General features: G+C 40.7%; 1 protein-coding gene across 1 annotated transcript in view; it reads left to right on the forward strand.

Annotated features, from left to right (window-relative positions):
• TMC1 (transmembrane channel like 1) overlaps window positions 1-21,277 on the forward strand; it is a 104,801-nt gene that overhangs the window by 10,875 nt on the left and 72,649 nt on the right. Inside the window, exon 4 of the mRNA XM_042912074.1 lies at window positions 2,030-2,158. Coding sequence (XP_042768008.1) covers window positions 2,030-2,158 — 129 coding nt within the window. The remainder of the gene's footprint in view (window positions 1-2,029; window positions 2,159-21,277) is intronic.

Raw genomic sequence — 21,277 nt, forward strand, 5'->3', positions numbered from 1 at the left:
GAGAGAAAGAGAGAGACAGCGCACGAGTGGGGGAGGGACAGAGAGCGAGGGAGACACAGAACCCCAAGCAGGCTCCAGGCTCTCAGCTGTCCACACAGAGCCCGATGGGGGCTCGAACTCACAAACCTCAAGATCATGACCTGAGCTGAAGTTGGATGCTTAACCGACTAAGCCACACAGGCGCCCCTGTTACTTTTTTTTTTTTAATGTTTATTTATTTATTTATTTTTTGAGAGAGAGAGAGAGAGAGAAAGAGAATGCAAGCAGGGGAGGAGCAAAGAGAGAGGGTGACAGAGGATCCCAAGCAGGCTCTGTGCCGACAGCAGACAGCCCGATGCGGGGCTCAAACCCACAAACCACGAGATCGTGACCTGAGTCGAAGCTGGATGCCTAACCCAGTGAGCCACCCAGGTACCCCACAGCAAAGTATGTTTCTGACTAACACTGAGTCAGATTGCAATTTCTCTGTCAGGGTTTATTTAGGAGAAAGAAACTTCTGCAGTTAATTGAACAGAAAGTATTTGATAAGAGAACTGTTGAGTAGGGATAAATAATTGTTGTCTAGGTTACTGGGAAGGTGACAAGACAACACTCAGGTATCATGGTGACGACAAGTATATGAAGCAGCTACCTCTCCAAGGGCTACAGGAACAGAGGAGAGAGGTTGAAATTTAAACTTAAAAGCATAGAGGAGAGGGGTGGCCGAGTGGCTCGGTTGGCTAAGCGACTGACTTTTGATTCTGGCTCAGGCCATGATCCCAGGGTTGTGGGATCGAGCCCCGAGTCGGGCTCTGTGCTGAGCGAGGAGCCTGCTTGGGATTCTCTCTCTCTGCCCCTCCTCCCCCTCTCTCTCAAAATAAAGAAACCCAAGAAGCATAGAGGAAAGACGTATGGGGCTGAAACCATTGCAAAGGGGGTGATCCACCAGCGGTGCTGGTTTCTACCGTGGTGGTGAGGAAGCTGGTTCTGTTAGTGTTGGGGAAATTGGCAAGCTGGATTCACCTGTAGCTGTGGGAGGGCCCTTCAGCTAGTGGGGTGAAGAGGCATTACCAGGGAGGAAGTACCACCCCAGGAAGCGAACAGGAATCCCAAGTCCCTTCTGGGTATCTCTTATTGACAGGCTACTACTGAGGCAGCTGACAAAGCGGAAATGTGCCCTACAGAGCCCCAGCCCCAGCATCCCAATATTCAGTATAGAAGGGCAGTCTGGAGCTGAAGGACAATAGCTCAATAAACGAAGCTATCTATAAAAAAAGTTGATCTTTACAAAATGGGGCATTACATTCCTCACCTTAAAATCCTGCTGCCCATGTTTAGATTGTTTTGATTTGTTTCGTTAGTTCTGGACCCTATGGCATTTTTGCAATCCGAGAAACACAGAAGAGAAAAGAAACATCTCATTTGCTCAGTGAGAAGCCAAGTTCCTTTGAAGGTCCCTTCAAAGGTTTCGTTTCTACCAAATAAACTTCAAGTTGAATTTTATCAACTGAAGTTTTGAATTTAATTAACAGATTAAGTTACCTTCGAGAAATAGATTTTTTTAATTTTTTCCTATTTCAATTTTTCTCTTTCTCTTGAGACATGGCTAACAAATTTGTAAGGGCACTTCAAAGACATCTTCCCCTCTCATTTACCATCCTTATCAAAAAGTAACGTTTCTCAATGAAATGTAGAATTGGTTGGGGAAAGCATACAAGGGAACAAAGTAGAGAGGAAAATATCTTGATAGATCTGCAACTAATATTCCACAGGTCTTCTAGTCCTGAGAGTTATGTCCTGAGGCTATGAATGTAAAACTGTTTCAGGACTTCAGAAGGTAAACGCTATTATTTTAAAGTTGCAATAATTCCAGAAACCCCACATCAGTGTTCAGATATCTGCAAGCTCTAAGGCTTATAAATCTCAGCCTCCTCTATGTACAACCAAGTTGATATCCGTTGGCTGAGTATCCGAGAGCGTTCTTCTTTAAGTCTGGTAGTCAGGCAAAACTTAACTCTATTAAGGTTTCCTTCTTTTCTATCTTTTAAAGGGAAGAAGAAGAAGAAATTGATGAGGAGGAATTGGAAAGACTGAAGGCAGAGTTAGATGAGAAAAGACAAATGATTGCTACTGTCAAATGCAAGCCTTGGAAAATGGAGAAGAAAATTGAAGTTCTCAAGTACGATGCCTCTTTTCATAATTAGAAACACTGTCCTTGATTATTGATCTCCCAACTCCTCTATTACCTATGTTTTGTACATAGTGCTATATATAATATATCATATATATAAAATACTCATTATTGTATATAACGTTCATGGTCATATACACATATGCAACATATTATATACGTTACATGTCATGTATGTGAACATATCATATATCATATACATGGGCATATATGCATATATATGTGTATATATATATATATATATATATACACATATATATCATCATTAGAGAGGCTGGGCTAATGATTATCAATTTTAAAAAATTATGAGCAAATTCATTGTTTGGAGTCTTATAACCTCTGGTCACTTTTAGCCATTTGTTCCTGAGAATTTCTTTAATGTAATGCATTCATTACTTTCTCTCTGAAAGAGATAATATATTTGAATTTTACAAGTCTGTGTGACTGGCAGATTCTTGTTTCTCTGCAGGGTCCCAGCCTCAGGTGACATAATCATGTGACAGCTCTCTTTAAAGCACAGGGAAGATATTAAGCCAACAGAAGAGTAAATAGGATTCCAATTAAGGATTATGCTAATAGCTATTCCATGGCGACACGTCAGTGACCCAATTTCACTCTTACGTTGAACGTTGACGGGGGTAACAAACACACTCAGGGCACCCGGATTTACAAACTTCCTATATGAAAAGGCAAATGATTATCTCTTTCTGGGGGATGGAAGCATCTTCGCTTCTGATCACTTCTGAGGATCACGCTATATTTCCTTGCCACGGTTGTTGGGGAGATGAGGCGTGAATAAAAGGGAATGTGTCGGTGATAACAGCCATGTTTATAGCTTTCAGTGGTGCTACCGATTGCATTTTTCCATAGAACCATTTTTGTAAGTAGTGGTAAATTTCCAAAGCTGTCTCTCCACCAGGCTATTTAACTAATAATGTTAAATAGTATAGAGAAGAATATTATTGTCTCTGGTGATGAAAGAAAGAATTGAAGTAGCTACCGGGATAATTCTCTTCTAATCTTAGCTTTGTAAACGAGTATGTGTTATTTGAGGACACTGCTTAAACTTCTGGGGCCTCATATCCAAAATAAAACAAGAAATTCTCCATCTATTCTGTGAAGTGGGAACCTAGCCATCGTTTATAATGGCATTGTTTTGTTTGCGGATAAAGTTTTCCAAGTTCCAAACAGTGGTTTTCCCAGCAAACTTCTATAACACTGCACAGTCGTAGGCTGGGAACTCTATATGCATGTGCTTGTACCCACCAGCCCTGAATGAAAGCAAAGGCAAGCAGGGTTCCTGGTTCCCTGGAGCTAGTAACACGTGTGCGTGCGCGTACGCATTCGACGTGGTGATAATGACGCTAAATGATAGATTTAAAAATATCCTTGCTTGGCAAAACAGGAGTTTGGCAACCACTTTACGTCGCTTCCAAAATATCATTTGAAATACGATTGGCCATAAAATGCCCAAAACTGGAAACCATTAGTAACTGTATGTAGAAAGTTGTAAAATTGGAAAGCAGTGATATTGTGAACTTTCAAAGCATGGTGTGAAATTGGGTAAGAATGCCGAAGAGCGTATCTTCCCTTTCCACCTGCAGAAAGTGTAGAAATACCCCCACCCTCCCTGGTCTGTCTCTCCCATGCCGGGCAATGGAGTAGGAATGGGCTTCTGATTTGAGTTTGAATCTCAGACCTTCACTTCATAGCTGTGCAAATTTGAATGAATTGTTTAGTTCTCTGACATTCAGGTTCCTTATGAAATTATGCTAATTTACCGGGTTAGTGGAATCATAAAGTGGGATAATTTACAAAAAACACTTAGCACGCTGCCAGAACATAGCACATAGCTGGGAAGCACAAGTTGTAATTATTATTTCACCTCAGGACAGAGTCAATGTTGCCTGGTCCCCTGCAGCATGTCAGGAGAGACAGAGTGCGTGTGAGACACAGCAGGGCTAGGTGGAGGCACACCTGGTCAGGGATAACCTTAGCCACCTGGGGGGATGGTGACACATTGGTAGCAGTCTAGATGGGTAACCGATTTTGACGTTCCAGCAACGAATAGAGCCTCTTGACAATTTGGCAGAATCCAGGGCCAGGCCACTTTCAGATCTTCCAAATGGACCCAGGGTAATCCTGTGGCAGATTTTAGGACCTGGGGCCTTGAACTGAGTCCAGGAATTAACCCATTTTGCGAAGTGGAGAGATGGGGCTTGGGATGGCCCAATGCTAGGGCAGAGGTTGAAAATGAGTCTGCAGCTCAGTCTAGATCTTAGGTTTTAGATCTGAGTGTTAGGTTTTTATTTGGCCCACATGCTTTTTTTTTCTTTTTATTCTTTTTTTTTTTGTTCTTTTTATTCATATATCTATAACATAAAATTGACCATTTTAACCATTTTGGGGTGTATTTTGTTTTAAATTATTTTTTAAATGTTTATTTATTTTTGAGAGAGAGAGAGAGACAGAGCGTGAGCAGGGGAGGGGCAGAGAGAGGAAGACACAGAATCCTAAGCAGGCTCCAGGCTCTGAGCTGTCAGCACAGAGCATGACGTGGTGCTCAAACTCACGAACCATGAGATCATGACCTGAGCTGAAGTTGGACGCTCAACCGACTGAGCCACCCAGGCGCCCCTGGGGTGTATTTTTTAACAACATTTTTCTTTGTTGTCAAATGTTAAAAAGTAGGAGATTTCACACTAAAAAAATCCACATGTCCAGCTCCTGCTGGACAAGTGGAGCATCTGGTCCCACATTCTTACATGAAAATAGCAGCTGGGGCTCAGTGATAGTTGCACTTAGGAACAGGGAATTCAGTCTTCAGTGCGCACAATTCTCGATCCACATCAGTTGGTCACGCTATTTGGTTAAACCCTCTAAGCATTCCAGTCTGCTGCCTCCTACCCGTGCAGCCAGGGAGCGAGTTAGGCATGTTACCAAGGCAGTGATTCAGAACATCAAGTTCAAAGCCAGCTTGCAGAATGGAAGCACAGATTTAGGCCCAGAGAAGAAACAACTATGGCTTCTCACCTGTCAGTAACGCTCACTGTCTTACAACGATTCTCCATGGCCAGAAGTCAGTCCTGCTTTGTAGCTTGGCAATTCTCTGCACAGCTGGTACCAGTGGTCATGGTCAGCCTGATCCTCTTGGTTTCAGCCTCTGGGATGAAGCTGTTGGCACTACTGTGGCCAGCCTGTCTCCCTTTGTGGGTTTTTGAATGTTGTATTGAGCTTCTCCCGCATGGATCTCAATTGCATTATTAGAACAAGTGGTGAATACTTGATAGTGTGGAGAGATAAAGGTTTCTCTGCCCCAATGCCACTGAAACATGGCAGTCAGGGAGCTTTTCTCGCACCCTTTATTTCTTTCAGGGACTTCTGAGTCTGAGAATGCATTTCTGAGGACCGTGTTATTCCCAGAATTTGCCTCCAGTCATCAATCCTTGCTAACTACATGGAGACCAAGATACTAGTCTCAGTATAACTGGAGCAGATATTTTGATCACAGGTTTGGATTTATGTCGGGATTCCAAGGCTTTCCATCTGGCTCTGGACTCTGATGAGCTTGTGAAACTTCTAAAACAGATTCTATGGAGGATCAGGCTTTCAAGATGTGTTTTAGAGTAAACTTCAGGAACGGTAACTTATTGTTCTGAGGATGCCTTGGGAGGTGGCGCTCAGGGAGTCCCACATTCTGAAAGAATATCTACCGCTAGCAAGGTAAGCATCCTCAGAGCTGAGGACCCAACGACAGTTAAAAGAAGCAGTTAATACATAGGCAAGAAGCTCTAAAAATGGGTTGTTAATCCCTAAGGGCTCTCAAACATGGCTCAGGAATTGGAGCTCAGCATTTTGAAGGCAGCAGTATTGGCTTTTTAGGACTGAAGAGAGGTCACATCCTTTCCACCGTCACTGTGGAACAGTGTTTTGCAATGTGGTTTCAATGTGTTTCACACAGTCAGGTAGCCTTAAACCTATCAAATAATAATCTCCAGGTGGAGGGGACAGGTGTGTCTGGCCCAGACCAGGCTATGTGTATTTTAATTTTCTACTCTGAAAGCCAAGGATTGAGGGCCACTGTCTTTCGATTCTGAGAAACAGAAAACCTCAGAAGCAGAACATCTTACCTTACTCTAAACTATTTATTGAATGGGTGAGAATATGTTGGCAGACAGGGAAGGGGAAATAGTGGTATGTTTTCCAACTATTTGAAAGTCAGTTCCTATTCTTTTTTTTTAATTTTATTTTTTATTTTTTAGAGTTTACATCCAGATTAGTTAGCATATAGTGCAACAGTGATTTCAGGAGTAGATTCCTTAGTGCCTCTTACCTGTTTAGCCCATCCTCCCTCCCACAGTCGCTCCAGTAACCCTCAGTTTGTTCTCCATATTTATGAGTCTCTTCTGTTTTGTCCCCCTCCCTGTTTTTATATTTTTGCTTCCCTTCCCTTATGTTCATCTGGTTTGTCTCTTAAAGTCCTCATATGAGTAAAGTCATATGATATTTGTCTTTCTCTGTCTTTCTCTTCACTTAGCATAATACCCTCCAGTTCCATCCACGTAGTTGCAAATGACAAGATTTCATTCTTTTTGATTGCCGAGTAATACTCCACTGTATATATATATATACCACATCTTCTTTATCCATTCATCCATCGATGGACATTTGGGCTCTTTCCATAGTTTGGCTATTGTGGATAGTGTTGCAATCAACATTGGGGTGCATGTCTCCTTTCGAAACAGCACACCTGTATCCCGTGGATAAATGCCTAGTAGTGCAATTGCTGGGTCGTAGGGTAGTTCTGTTTTTAGTTTTTTTAGAAACCTCCATACTATTTTCCAGAGTGGCTGCACCAGCTTGCGTCCCCATCAGTTCCTATTCTTATTAATGAACTAAAAACATAGGATTTTAGGCATATCTATTTTGAAGTTATTAATGGGTTTCACTTAGAAGTTGGTTAACTAGGGGCGCCTGGGTGGCTCGGTCAGTTGAGCATCCGACTTTGGCTCAAGTCATGATCTTACAGTTCGTGGGTTCGAGCCCCGTGTCAGGCTCTGTGCTGACATCTCAGGGCCTGGAGCCTGCTTCGGAGTCTGTGTCTCCCTCTCTCTCTGCTCCTCCCCTGCTCACACTCTGTCTCTCTCTCAAAAATAAATAAAGATTAAAAAAAAATAAAAAATAAAAAATAAAAAGAAGGGGGTTAACTAGATCTTTCCTCCTTGTTATAGGTGGCTACACTGATCTGAGAGCAACCATCACAGGTGAAATAAAACACCTTTGTGGAAAATAACCATCTACTTATTACTCATCCTGAAACCTAAAACCTAACTGTACCACAACTTTCTACATGGTAGATTTAAAGCTTGCATGACTAATCCTGATGAAGCAATCACTTTATTTTGTTATAGTAGGGTAGTTTTGGGGTTGAAAAGTAAGAGACACGGACTCCGGGCTGAGCTCTACCTCTGACTTCATCTCTCTGAGTCTCCTGTATTTATTTGTAAAATGAAGGGATTGGATTGTGGCCCATGGTTTGCAAATTAATGTCTCCAAGTTAAGGCGGTTTGGTGAAATCCCTTCAGGGCAAGGGAGGCAGAGGTAAGAAGCAGGGCTGCTTGGCCAACAGCACCAGCTTCGAGGAGAGACCTACGACTTCTTTCTTCTTCAGAATGTACTTGTGTCTAAAGCACCCATTTGAAGAAAAAATGCTTCTGTGCCTATTAACATAAGAAATCATTAAAAGCCCTCACTTAGCTGGATATTTAAAGGAGCTTATTTTGGGGACCGAGCAGTTCTAACATTTCATGAGTCTACCAAGTAAGATATGGGAGTACTCCAATATACTTTTGCAAGGAAATGGTTCTTGGGTAGAAGCCATTTCAAATGCACTTATTTTGATAACAAGCATGTTTATTTAGCTCTTACACTGACTGTTCTAATTTCTTAGCTGTGTGGCACCCTGATCCAGTGTTTCTGGGAGTTGTCCATCGGCCGACTTGGCCTAGTGATTTATTAATGAAACGTTCAATAAAGCCAAAAGGAATCCTTACTATTTCATTTGCATTTAAACATGTGCTTGAAACTGGCAGATTGTCATTAAGGTAGCATTCTTCCTTACTCAATCTTCCTTCACAATCCTGTATTCTTTTTTGTTTGTATTGTTTTTGATTTTATTGAATTTTCTTGGTTGAGGGAACTAATATATTTCTAGGGCAGTAAGAATAGACTGGGGTTGATTTTCTCTGCTGGAACTATCTGAGAAAACTAGCCTCCTGGCTTTCATCCCTTTCTCTCAAGTTTCCTTGGAGCTTGAGATTTTTATAGGTAAGAACCATGATTTCTCCTTCAGTTCACAAAGGCGTTTCCTTCATCTGTCATTGAGAAGGAATGAGGGATTCCACACAAGAGGACCTTTAATCACATGTACACACCTACTAACACACCCTTCAGCCATTTGGGATTCTTTTTAGTCAATAGCTCAACCAAAGCATCAACTTTCAGTTCTTGTACATTACAGGTATCTGAAGTATATTGATTTTCTCATCCATAGAATGGAGACTATTGGAAGTCAGTATGGCTGAATTTTGTTGATCAAAATGTAACATTGACATTCAATTTTTCTATTATTTAATCAGGGCCTAGTAGGTATCAAGCGCTATGCTGTGACTTTGGGCAATTTTCTTAACTTCTGGAACTTAGTGTTTTCTCACTTATAAATGGGGATAAAAAGTAATACTACTTCATAGAATTATTAGGAGGATTAAATCAGTTAAGATATAAAGCACTTAGAGTGGTGCCTGGCATGTAGGAATTGTTTTATATGTGTTAGCTATTATTATTTTACTGTCATAATCCCATTTATCTCTCTCAACCACGTATCATTACTTTGGTTTTGTGTATAAGGAAACCAGCGCTCTGAGAGATAAGTGACTGTTTATGTTCAGACAACTATTAAGTGGTAGAACTATGATTCGGACTTGTGTAGAAACTTCCTTTGATGAGACGGAGGTCTTTAACTATACTACTACGCAACCTTGACCACTGGCCATGGGACTGAAAGACCAAACTAACATGCGCAACTCACATGGTCTATTAAGTCAAGTTAAAGTATAGTGATAAGCAAGAGCAAAGAGGTGGCATAAATGGGCATGCCAAGCAAGGAATGGCAATAGAGTGGTGGAGGCCACAGGATCACATTTCTTGAATCTTGGGGTTCACGATGCTCACATGCCCTACTGATGTTCACCATCCTGCTGGCAGTGTCATTAAGAAGGCTGAGGTCCCAAAGGCCCCCACAGAATGAAGATGACTCAGGCCAGTGATAGGCATTTGCTCTATCAGAATGACACAGAGCAAGTACACTCAACGATAGTAGTACCTTGTCAGTTAGCCTGTTGAAGTGCCACAAGTGGTAGCTGCTTCTCTTGAGCGGAACACACGCGAGGAGAACAGAAACATATTGGACGACACCAATGGGTGGTCGATTTAGTGGTGACAGATATCAGTCCCAAAGCGACAGGATCATAACTTGGTCTTTCCATCCACTTCTAACTTTAATACTCTTATTTGTTCAGCTGTTTTGTCTTTCCTTGTCAGGTATTACACGTTCCTAACTTACTTGCTATCTGTTTTGGAACACATCACGTACAAATTATGCCTGTGTGTCACATGCTACAAGTTTATTTAAAGTATTTATTAGCTACACTTAACACCTCTTATGTGCCAAGCCAGGTACGTCATTTGCAGGATCTGGTGCAAAATGAAAATGTAAGGCCTTTTGTTAAAAAAATAATTAAGAACGTCAATTGTTAAGAATTTCAAGGGGCAATTGGGCAGCTCCGGTTAAGCATCCGATTCTCGGTTTCAGCATCTGACTTTTGGTTTCAGCTCAGGTCATGACCTCATGGTTTGTGGAATCGAGCCCCACGTCAGGCTCTGTGCTGACAGCGCAGAGCCTACTTAGGATTCTCTCTCTCCTTCCATCTCTGCTCTTCCCCTGCTTACTCTCTCTCTCTCTCTCTCTCAAAATAAATAAACATGAAAAAAAGAATTTCAAGACACCTATGGCAGGGCATTAAAGTAGGCACTGGGCTCATCTATGGTGCTCTGCATCAGGACAGTCACAGGTACACCAAATTTACTCTGCCCATGAGTTTCACCTGAATATTATGAGCCAAGAGCTTTCTTGTGACCTATGCTTAATATTTCTGATGAGTTCCATTCATTATAATAGCATAATTCAATGCTCTCAAAAAACACAGCAAACTCACGTAACAGAACCCAAGTCTATATTACTCCAAAGACAGTGTTCACGCATTATTGCCAGGGTGTTCTTTTTAAATTTTGTTCTTTAACATTTATTTATTTTTGAGAGACAGAGAGAGACAGAGCATGAACAGGGAGGGAGAGAGAGAGAGAGAGAGAGAGAGAGAGAGAGAGAGAGAGAGAGGAAGACACAGAATCCGAAGCAGGCTCCAGGCTCTGAGCTGTTTGTTAGCACAGAGCCCAACGCGGGGCTCGAGCTCACAAATCGCGAGACCATGACCTGAACCGGAGTCAGACTTTCAACCGACTGAGCCACCCAGGCGCCCCTGGGGTGTTCTTTTGAAACACCACTTGGAACATGTTATCCCCACGTTCAAGGCCTTCCGTATCTCCCCAGTAATTAACTAAGTTTACAAGCTTTTGCTTAGCAAATCAGTGAGCTTTACAATCTGGATTTACACTCTGAAGTCCAGCTTCTCTTCCAAATCATTAGGTACTGATGACAATGACCATGAGGGTTTGAAGGTGGACAATACTATCTTTAATTTTTTTTTTTTTGTCAACTACATATCAGGTTCTGTGCTAGGAGATGCTGCACACATTAATTCTTTTAATCCTCATGAGCACTTTGAAAACAGAATGTTATACCCATTTTACAGACAGGCAAGCTAAGATTGACAAAGGTAAAGTAGCCTCACACAGCTAGTAACTGTAAAGGTGAAAATTAAATCCAGATTTCTCCATCCCCAAAACCTCATGCATTCTCTATTGTGCCACATCACTTCTCATTTGAACCATGTTTTCCAGGAAGATGACTTTAATTTTCTGTAGACATTCTGGGTACATTTTCCCACTGTACTCGAGTCTCCTGTCCACTTCTCTGCTATTCTTCTTCCTATGCTTCTTCCAGTTATACCTCCTTTGTGAATTATCATCTCCCCTCTGAGGTCCTTTCTTTGTCCACTCCTATAGAAGTAGAACTCAGGTAGACTCTATTATTCATTTGACTCTGCTGTTAGGCTGTGTTGCATTATAGTTTAAAAATTGTACAAAAATCTCCTTCTCTTCAAAACAGACTGTGAGCTCTTTAGTTCTGCAGAGACTAGCATAACGCTCTGTATGTCAGAAACATTGAATTACTGTCTCCTGTGTGGGTGACAGTATTAATGGTCATTTCTTTAGTTGTTGGACACTCATTCTCAAGGTAAGAGAATCATTAACATGATGGAGCCTTTTAAGGTCTGTATGAATGTGTGAATAAAAGGCAAGAATGTGCTGGTAAAAAGCCTTGATTTGTACCTTTTGCCAATTTCCATGGCATAAACACTCCCATTACGATCAATTTCAGCTAACAGTTTAAGAACCAGTTTACAGAATCCCTGAAAATGTAACAATCAGTAGCCAAGTCAGTTCCAGCACCTCATACGGGGATCTAAGAATGCCCTTTGATTAAGTTTGTGTTAGAGGAATCTCAATCTGGAACAACAGAAAGCAGAGGCTAAAGAAAGAACTGTTTGTTATGATATAACATATTTCCTTTATTTAATTGGTAACTAACAATGAAATGCTTGAATTAGAGCTGCCTGTGAGAAAAGCAGGCATTAAGGACTTAACTTCAGAACTCCAGATAAGGGTCCAAAGTGCACTGATAACCTCTTATTCTAGTTTCTGTTTCAACACCCTGCTAAATGTCTTTCATTTTGTATTCTAGAATTTCTTCCCAAATCTGTGAGCATGACCAAGAGTTTCAATCTTTCTCCCTTTACCTTCTCCTATTCTGCTCTTCTCTCACTCTCTGTTATTGAAGTATAGTTAACATACAGTGTTACATTAGTTTCAGGTGTACAATATGATTCAACACTTCTGTGTATCTCTCAGTGCTCAACATGTTTAACTGTGCTTTTAATCCCCATCACCTATTTCACCCACCCCACCCACTGCCCCTCTGGCAACCACCAGTTTGTTCTCTGTATTTAAGAGTCTGATTTTATCTCTTTTTTTCTTTTCTCTCCTTTTAAAATTCATCTTAAAGAGAATTTTTTTTTAAGAATAAACAAGTCTTGATTAGGATAAGACATCTCTTCTGACTTATTCACATTTTTTTAATTTAATTTTTTTTTTTTAATTTACATCCAAGTTAGTTAGCATATAGTGCAACGATGATTTCAGGAGTAGATTCCTTAGTGCCCCTCACCCATTTAGCCCATCCCCCCCCTACAACCCCTCCAGTAACCTTCAGTTTGTTCTCCATATTTATGAGTCTCTTCTGTTTTGCCCCCCTCCCTGTTTTTATATTATTTTTGCTTCCCTTCCCTTATGTTCATCTGTTTTGTCTCTTAAAGTCCTCATATGAGTAAAGTCATATGATATTTGTTTTTCTCTGACTGACTAATTTCACTTAGCATAATACCCTCCAGTTCCATGCACGTAGTTGCCAATGGCAAGATTTCATTCTTTTTGATTGCTGAGTAATACTCCATTGTAGAGATATACCACTTCTTCTTTATTCATTCATCCATCGATGGACATTTGGGCTCTTTCCATACTTTGGCTATTGTTGATAGTGCTGCTATCAACATTGGGGTGCATGGGTCCCTTCGAAACAGCATAGCTGTATCCCGTGGATAAATGCCTCGTAGTGCAATTGCTGGGTCCTAGGGTAGTACTATCTTTAGTTTTTTGAGGAACTTCCATACTGTTTTCCAGAGTGGCTGCACCAGTTTGCATTCCCATTATCATTCACATTTGCGTTCACTTGTCCTAACTATCTTATCATTGTCACTGAATTAAAGGTGATCTTTCTTTATTAAATAAAAGCACAATGTTCTTTATAATTCTTTCTCTTTCAGATTTAGCCTGTTAATATTTTCTGTGCTATTGTAAGTGCTTAGAAAATCACTATGTGTAATTTTAATAATGCTTAGAAAATCACTGGGTAATTTTAATAATGCTTTTCACATAATATTTTGAAATTCTCCCTGAAAGGATGCTGGTAGGAACCACATGACAAAATCATATTTCTTTTTTTTTCTTGAGACTTGAAAAAGGAAGTCAGCTCTGAAGCATTGGGGATAAATATACTTTTGCCTACCAAAAATTCTTTTCTTCTTCTCTGTTTGTTTCCTGATTTATTTCATCTTTCCTATCTATAACTGCATCATTTTACCAGAGATACTTGGAGATGTCCTATTCTTCACCTTGGTTTGGCATGGTTTTTAGATGGCCCATGGGCCACAGGTCCTATCTCTTTTGGACAGTTGTAAAGGCATTTATAGCTCTTGTACCTATGTCAAGATCTCAAGCTCCCAGCCTCATTAAATCAGCCTGAGATTCTGCCCAGATGGTTGATAGAAGGGTAACGGTCATTGGAAAATGGGTCTAACATATGCTAATATTCATCTTGTCAATCAATATTATTCACTACCTTCCAGAAATATCTGCTTATCCAGAATTCAGATAACCTCAAATTTCAAATAGACAGGGATTTTTAGAGTGCATTATCAGATAATAATACTTACAACAAAAAGTAAATATGAGACAAAAGAAAGTTCTAAAGTTTTCTTCTAGGTAGGTAACATGTAGTTACTATCTTCTTAATTGCATTTCATTGTCTATGACTTCCCTAGAGTGTTATCAGTCAATATATTAGGTGTGGTAAAGCAAACTGAATTGGTTTCCCAGGCTGCCAGGGTGTCCTACTCTCCAACCATTTCACCTAACTCGCATTCTTTAGGATGTCAGCTACTGGTGACAGCTAATTTTCACAACTTGCTATTAGACTCTCCATAAATATATTATCTTTGAAAGGTGATTAAGAAGAGAAATGCATTAATTACCACTTGCAATTATCTAGAAATGCTTTTAAGTGTGTTTGACATAATACATTAACAGTAAAAGGAAAGCAAATGTGTAGATGATAAGCACAGAATACCATTAATTTGAGGAATGTGGTTTTTTTTTTTTTTGTTTTTTTTTTGGTTTGGGGGAGTGTCATCCAGATCTTGGGTAAGGTATGAATTTTGAAGATAACCCTTTACTTTATCAGGATTATAATAAGAGAGTGGCCAAGGCATTTTTGAGGATGTTTTTATGTATAGGACAAAAGAATGGCAAACGGAACACTACTTTGGGGGATTTAGGTAAGCCTGTTGTTGTAGAATAAAAGTGGTTATTAAAATGCCTTATTAAAATGCATATACTAAAGTAAACGTTTGGAGAACATTGTATTAGAATATTAGAAGAAGACAAGTTAGACGGGAAGAAGAGAGGGGAGTAGTTTCATATATTCAGTATAATGTGTCTAAAATTTCTTTCTACAGTCCTGAAAATTAGAAATTTTTAAATATTCTAAACCACTTATTTCAAATAGTTGCTAATTATGTGTTTATGGTATACATGCATGAATTTGCATATCTATGTATATATATGTCTATGTTCTTGCATATAGACATATACATACATACTGGGATATCTGCATAAAGACACATGACTCTGGATGAATTAATTGTTTATTTTATGTATATCCTATTATAGTGCTCTTGACCAGTGCTTGGACAGAAGGATCAGGGAAGCTTAGAAGGGAGGCTATGCAAAAGAACAGTGAAATTGTAAGAGATAAGTCAACTCAGTAGAAAGCCTAGTTCACAGAGGAGTGTAGAATTCTCTGTGGGTGACCTCACCTAAGTTGTGTTGCCAAGTGCTTAGGACAGACCTCGAGAGCTAAGTTTGCCATGTGGCAAGCAGTCAAGTTTACTAGGTGGTCTTAATTATTTTCAGAGCTCACTGAACTGCCATCATTTGAAATGTCTTGCCCACTCAAGGAAGGATCAAAAGGCAGAGCACACTGCTCCACCAGAAAACTAAGACTTTTTTGCACTCCTAATTATCACAACACAACATTTTGGAAAAATATTCCATAGTACTTAGAAATGTTTAGCATAGGGTAGAAACAGGAACACACAGATATGGTGCAGAATCATTCTACTCAACCTTCCAAAGCAGAGCGCCTGTCTCACTCTGAGGCAACACCTTGTAAATCTGTCTGTTTACAGCATTGAGAATGTACCACATGCATTTGATTCATATGCACCCGAACTGAGCAAAATCAGTTCAGTCTGACTACCAAGCCCTGTAAATGGCCTCGTGAAAGGCTGTTAGTCTATATGAGACTATGAGTTTGTATATGTGATCCATGGTGGAAATATCTCCTTTGTTAGAAAAATTCCTGCAAACCAATGCCTAGAATGCCTTTCTCTGCCTACTTGAATTCTATCAGCCCTTTGATGTCCAGTGTAATTCTTCTCTTATCTACATCTTCAACATGTTCTCAGGCCTCCTTTTTCCTCTCCCTTTTCACTTAAAGCTGTCTAGCAATGTTATATAACAATTTTATGGGTCTATATCTCATTTTTCTTAACAGAGTTTGAACTTCAGAAAAGAATCAATGTTTCTTTTATTTCTTTCAAAACACTGAACGCATTGCTAAGAACAAACACACTCAACACATGCTTAGAAAAAATGGCTAAGTGTAGCAACCACTGCTTTGCTTATGTCTCTCATATGTGTCCATATGCCAGTCGCACGAGGTAGATGATGCTGTTATTAGGGGGAAACTGGCGTGGGCCGGGGGACACTGAGCTCAAATCCCAGCCAAGCTGGGACGCTTACTCTTTGGGTAAGCTTGGACCTTTATTCCATTAATCCAACCCTCAGTTTCTCATCTCTGAGATAGTTCCCCCCTTGCTGGATTTTGTGGGGGAGAAAATGAATCGATGGTCATCCATCATGCCTGGTACGCGGCAAGCACTCAGTGTATGTTAGCTGACACTGCCATTACTGTTGCTGATCCCATTTTACAGGTGAGAACGCTCGGGATCCATAAAGTCTAGTAATCTTCTCCCAAGAGCACACAGCTAGTCTATGGCGGAGCCAGGATCCAAACCCGTGTCTCGCAGATAAGACACAGATCACAAAATTGAACGGCATATAGTCCTATTCAAGAGAGAGAGAGATCTCTTTTTACCTCTGAGCACAGAGACTCCCCGGCTGACCTGAGCTCTCAGAGGCAGCACAGCCCCAGGCGGGAGCAGGACTCAGGCTGGAATTCACTGCTGCCTCCTCTCAGGCTGAGTCATAAGCGGGGTTTCGGAAGCCCGACACCAGGGCCCTCACGTTGCGTCTTAAATGCGGGGCTGGTTCCTCTCTTGCTCATTTAGTGGCAAGAACTGTTCCCGCTCTTCCCACGTCTCATCATGTGAAGGGAAACGGGCTGGCTTTCCGAGGGGTTTTTGCCTGGAAATATCTAGTCGTTTCTCAACTTTGTAATTTGGAGACTCAGGCACAAAAATCGAAGTCAGCACTACCAGTACTAGGGCTATGAATAATAGTTCCTGTTTATAGAGCTCTTGCGATTTGCCATGGTCCCATTACATGTGCTATTGCTAAACGTGTTGTATGCATTATCTCCTGTAAAACACAGGACAGCCCCATGACGGAGCTATTATGATCTTACTTCATAGGGATAGCAACTCAGCCTCAAACCATTGCACCCACTTCCACCAGTGTCTCCTTTATAAAACACAAAACAAAACAAAACGCAGGTGTTTGGAATCATCGCTTCTAGGATTAGGATGATTTTAAATCATGCTGCCAGTCTCATTATGGAATTACATTACCTAGTAGTCTAGTAGCCTATAGTCTTTATTTCCAATCTCTGTGCTTAGAATAGCTTCCAACCTCTGCTCCTTTCTTTCAATTTACTCAGTACTGTTTTAGGAAAAGTCAGAGTTCTGACTTTGAGTCAATTTACATTGGTCTTTTTTTTTTTTTTTTTTTTTTTTTTTTTTTAACAACTGTGTTTACTAAGAAAAGGCTTCTCATTCCCCAGATCCCTTTACTGGGAAGTGTTCCTGAGTACAAGTTTTGATTACAGTTGCCTTGAAGACTAGTTTTGAAATGTCTTTCATTTACTTGAGCAAGAAGTTGGTTGCCCAATCGTACTATCAAACTGAAAACAAGAGGGAAGAAAAGTCAACTTAACCTAACCCAAACAGAGAACATGTTTCCTGGGATGAGAATGTGTCAAAGGCAACCTTGCATGTCCTGACTCCCCTGGGCGATCAGGGTTGTATCATGTGTTATGGGTAAATTATCTATTTTGTAAGTTGGACCAAAGTGTCTTCCTCCAACTAACTGTGAAAGCATTCTTGAAAGCCCATGAAACCTTATTATTCTAATTACCAACACAAGGGGTTGATAAATGAATGATGAGGCCAGGTATCATTGTCATTAAATAGATCTCACTCAATTATTTATCCCTGGGTCTGGGGTTACAGCTCATGGACCTGTGCATATTGTACCAGGGCCGGCTGGAGCTCCGAGACCTGGGGTCCGGATTACGGTCTTGGCAGGCAGCTTTTTTTGAATGCAGTTCAAGGGAATGACACACATTTTTCAGTCAGACATTTGGATGGTTCGAAGCCAACAGATATTCCAAGTTTATCCACACAATCTTATTCATGTTATCTGTGTCAAAAAAAAAAATCCCTTTAAATTATCCAGATGAATACAAATGGGTAGGAAAATGGATTAACTGTAAGAAAACCATGAAGAAGTTGTCTTGCTTTACAGTTTTCGAAGGCTCTGCTCTTTATTTACTTGGATTCTGCTATCCGTAACGGGCACTTGAGTGTGATAAGTATCAGTCAGTGCTCCTCTCCATATTGGATATTTTCTTTTTGTATCTTGTTTCTAATAGCACAATGAAAGATGCTGTCTTCTGGGTAAGAAATCTGTTATTGGAGATGATGGGATTGGGCCGTACTACTTTTTTGTTTGTTTGTTTTTCATCTCGAGGTCATGCAGCTCACTACAAAGGTTAGCCTTGAAAATAGTGTGAAAGGATGTTCTCTCAGAGTTGCCTACGTCTTCCCATCTGATGTCCCTTCTTCTAGACCAGCAAGCTGCAAGAGTTCTTCCTTATATCCGAAGAGCATCCTATTAGGAATTTCAAGAATCTGTACTTGCTAAAAAAAATTATTCTCTGGCTACTCCATTACCCCTGGCTTTGTCTTAACATCACCCCACACCCCCACAAGACTTCTGATGTGTTGAGTCTAGAAATTTATTTTGGCAAGGGTGGGCAGTGGGGAGCAGAAGGAGCTAGAATGGCTCTTCAAGGATCCTTCAGGAATGAAACTAGAGAGAGGCCTTTTGGAGAATGGAGGAGGGAGTAAGGCATTAGGGAAGAGAAGAAATGTATACCTGAGATTACATGGAGTTGAGTTCGGTCCAGGCTGGTATCTGAAAACCAGCGTCAGAATATGCATGTTGAGGGGCACCTGAGTGGCTCAGTTGGTTGAACATCCGACTTCAGCTCAGGTCATGATCTTGCACTCGTGAGTTCGAGCCCCACGTCGGGCTCTGTGCTGACAAGTCAGAGCCTGGAGCCTGCTTCGGATTCTGTGTCTTCCTCTCTCTCTGTCCCTCCCCCACTCACACTCTGTGTCTCTTTCTTTCTCAAAAATAAATAAACATTAAAAAAAACAAAAGAATACATATGTTGAGGGTGGGGGATGGTAGTGCTTTGGAGGGAAGTATGAAACTGTGCCTAGCATCAGGAAAAACTTGGCAATTGAGGAGGCAAACGATAAAACCTTGCTTAGATGGCTCCAGGGAAAATTATACTTATAATAACTGACAAAAAACCCTATGCATGCCATGGAAATAGGTTCCATTAATTTTGTGATGATTTTAATTTGTTTATAACCCTGACTTCCGTCTCTCTCTCTCTCTCTCTTAAACCTTGCCAGTTTAATGATCCTATTACATAATCATCAGTTCACAAAATTAAAAATCTTGTCAGAAATATGAAGTAGAATAATGGCTGTTTAGAGCAGTCATGTTCTCTAATTGGCCACTCATCTAGAAAGTGATGTAACTCTATAGACCAAACTAAGTATCTAGAGTAGCAAATATGCCCATATAAAGTAGGCACTTTACATTTGAAAAACAAATTTTGATTTTACTACCAGGAAGAATTTTTGACTCTCTATTTATATGTTTTACTATAATAAAGTGATGTGATGATTCCTATGTAGACCTGATTTTACGAATTTCAAAGTTCTCGATACCAAATAGTTGAATTGTAGTCAGTTCGGCTGTCATACATTGTATGGGTACCTAAAATCCACCACACTATGCAAAATAGGGCAATGAAAACCACAGGGCTGATAGGAAACCTGGGAATAAGGGAAGAATACTCAGGAATATCATCAGTGACACATTTAAAAAGATAGGTATAAAACGGCAGCAACATTTTGCACACGCTAAGTGGTTAAGAAATACAGAAAAGCTACAGTAAATGATGGCAGTTTCCTTTGCAAAAGACCTGAAGCTTGCTCGTGGAACTGGCCTTCAACAGGTTTGCAATTTGGGATGTGGCGTTTGGAGGAAGTTCTTTAAGACCAGCTGTGAATGGCTGCGGCCATAAGGCAGGAGGCGCAGTGAGGTAGCCGGGTGAGGTGTGCACGTTTCGTGAATACGCTAAGTTTAGCTGGATGCGGTTTTTCTGCATTCCCCTCGAGTTTCTTGCAGATACAATCTCATGTCAGCAAATGCAAAATTTGTGTTATGCTTAAATTCTTCTGTAATGAATCAATCATGTTAGAGCAAATTTTCAGTTTTGAAGCAAGTATTAATAGGAGAATCAGGGGCGCCTCAGTGGCTCCGTTGGTTAAGCCTGCGACTACGGTCCAGGTCACGATCTCATGGCTGCTGGGTTCCAGCCTTGCGTCGAGCTCTGTGCTGGCAGCTGCGAGCCTGGAGCCTGCTTCAGATTCTGTGTCTCCCTCTCTCTCTGCCCCTCCCCTGCTCACAGAGACAAATCAGAGGCTGGTTGAGAACTCAAGTCAGAGTCAAGTTTAGTGTAGGTCACTTCAACATTTTATAAATGTCAGCGAGGTGCCATACTCACTCCTGCCCTGTCTTCTCTAGAACATATAGTTAAGGCTTAAATGTGATGCACTTTCTGATTGTGTGGATGTAGAAACCCAGCCATGAGAGCTCAGTTTATACTTTGTGATGTGGCTGCATTAAACATTTTAGGATCTGTAGAGTGTTTTAGAAACCATTATCAAATTAATCTTCATAGCTCTGAGGTCATGTCAAATGGTCAGGCCATTTGACAAGGCCAGTCTAGTAACCCTTGTCATTTCCAGGAGACTGTCATAGTTTCTGAGTGGACTCCTGAAGAAGGGTACAATCCCAGCATTTGGGAATGACCTTGTATTTGAGCATTAATTAATATGGAAAATACAATTACCAGATTCTCCCCAATCTGGTAACTATCCCAAGTTATGCCTCTCATCTCCACTTCCAGAAGGTCTAGTTTTATTAAGCATCCTCTTCTGGTCAAAGTAGTGGTCGGTGCTGTGGGAGATACACAAGGACAGGATTTCATCTCTGCCATCAAGGAACTAATTTGGGAGCTCTCTTTGATGCCTAAAGTGAATCTTCTCCGTTGCACTTGTGTTTTTATGGCAGAATGTGGGTGGGTTCACATGCCCAGGCAATTCAGGAGGCACCACTGTGTAGTTATTGGGTAAGTCAGCAGGTGCATGTTGTGTTTCCATCCCTGGGTATTATAAAATCTTGAGTTTAGAACTATTACTCAGGAACACCTTACCAAAAAAAAAAAAAAAAATCCTTCACTGACTTTTCATTTTTTTTTTAATTTGCTTTTTTGTGTTAATAATATTCTGTAAAATCTCACGGTCCAGCGGCCTTCCAACCAAAGGACGATGTTGCAGCTATTGAACCATAGTTCAGGTTTGGGTTCTC

Source organism: Panthera leo, chromosome D4 (genome assembly GCF_018350215.1).
Source record: "Panthera leo isolate Ple1 chromosome D4, P.leo_Ple1_pat1.1, whole genome shotgun sequence".
Classification (NCBI taxonomy): domain Eukaryota; kingdom Metazoa; phylum Chordata; class Mammalia; order Carnivora; family Felidae; genus Panthera; species Panthera leo.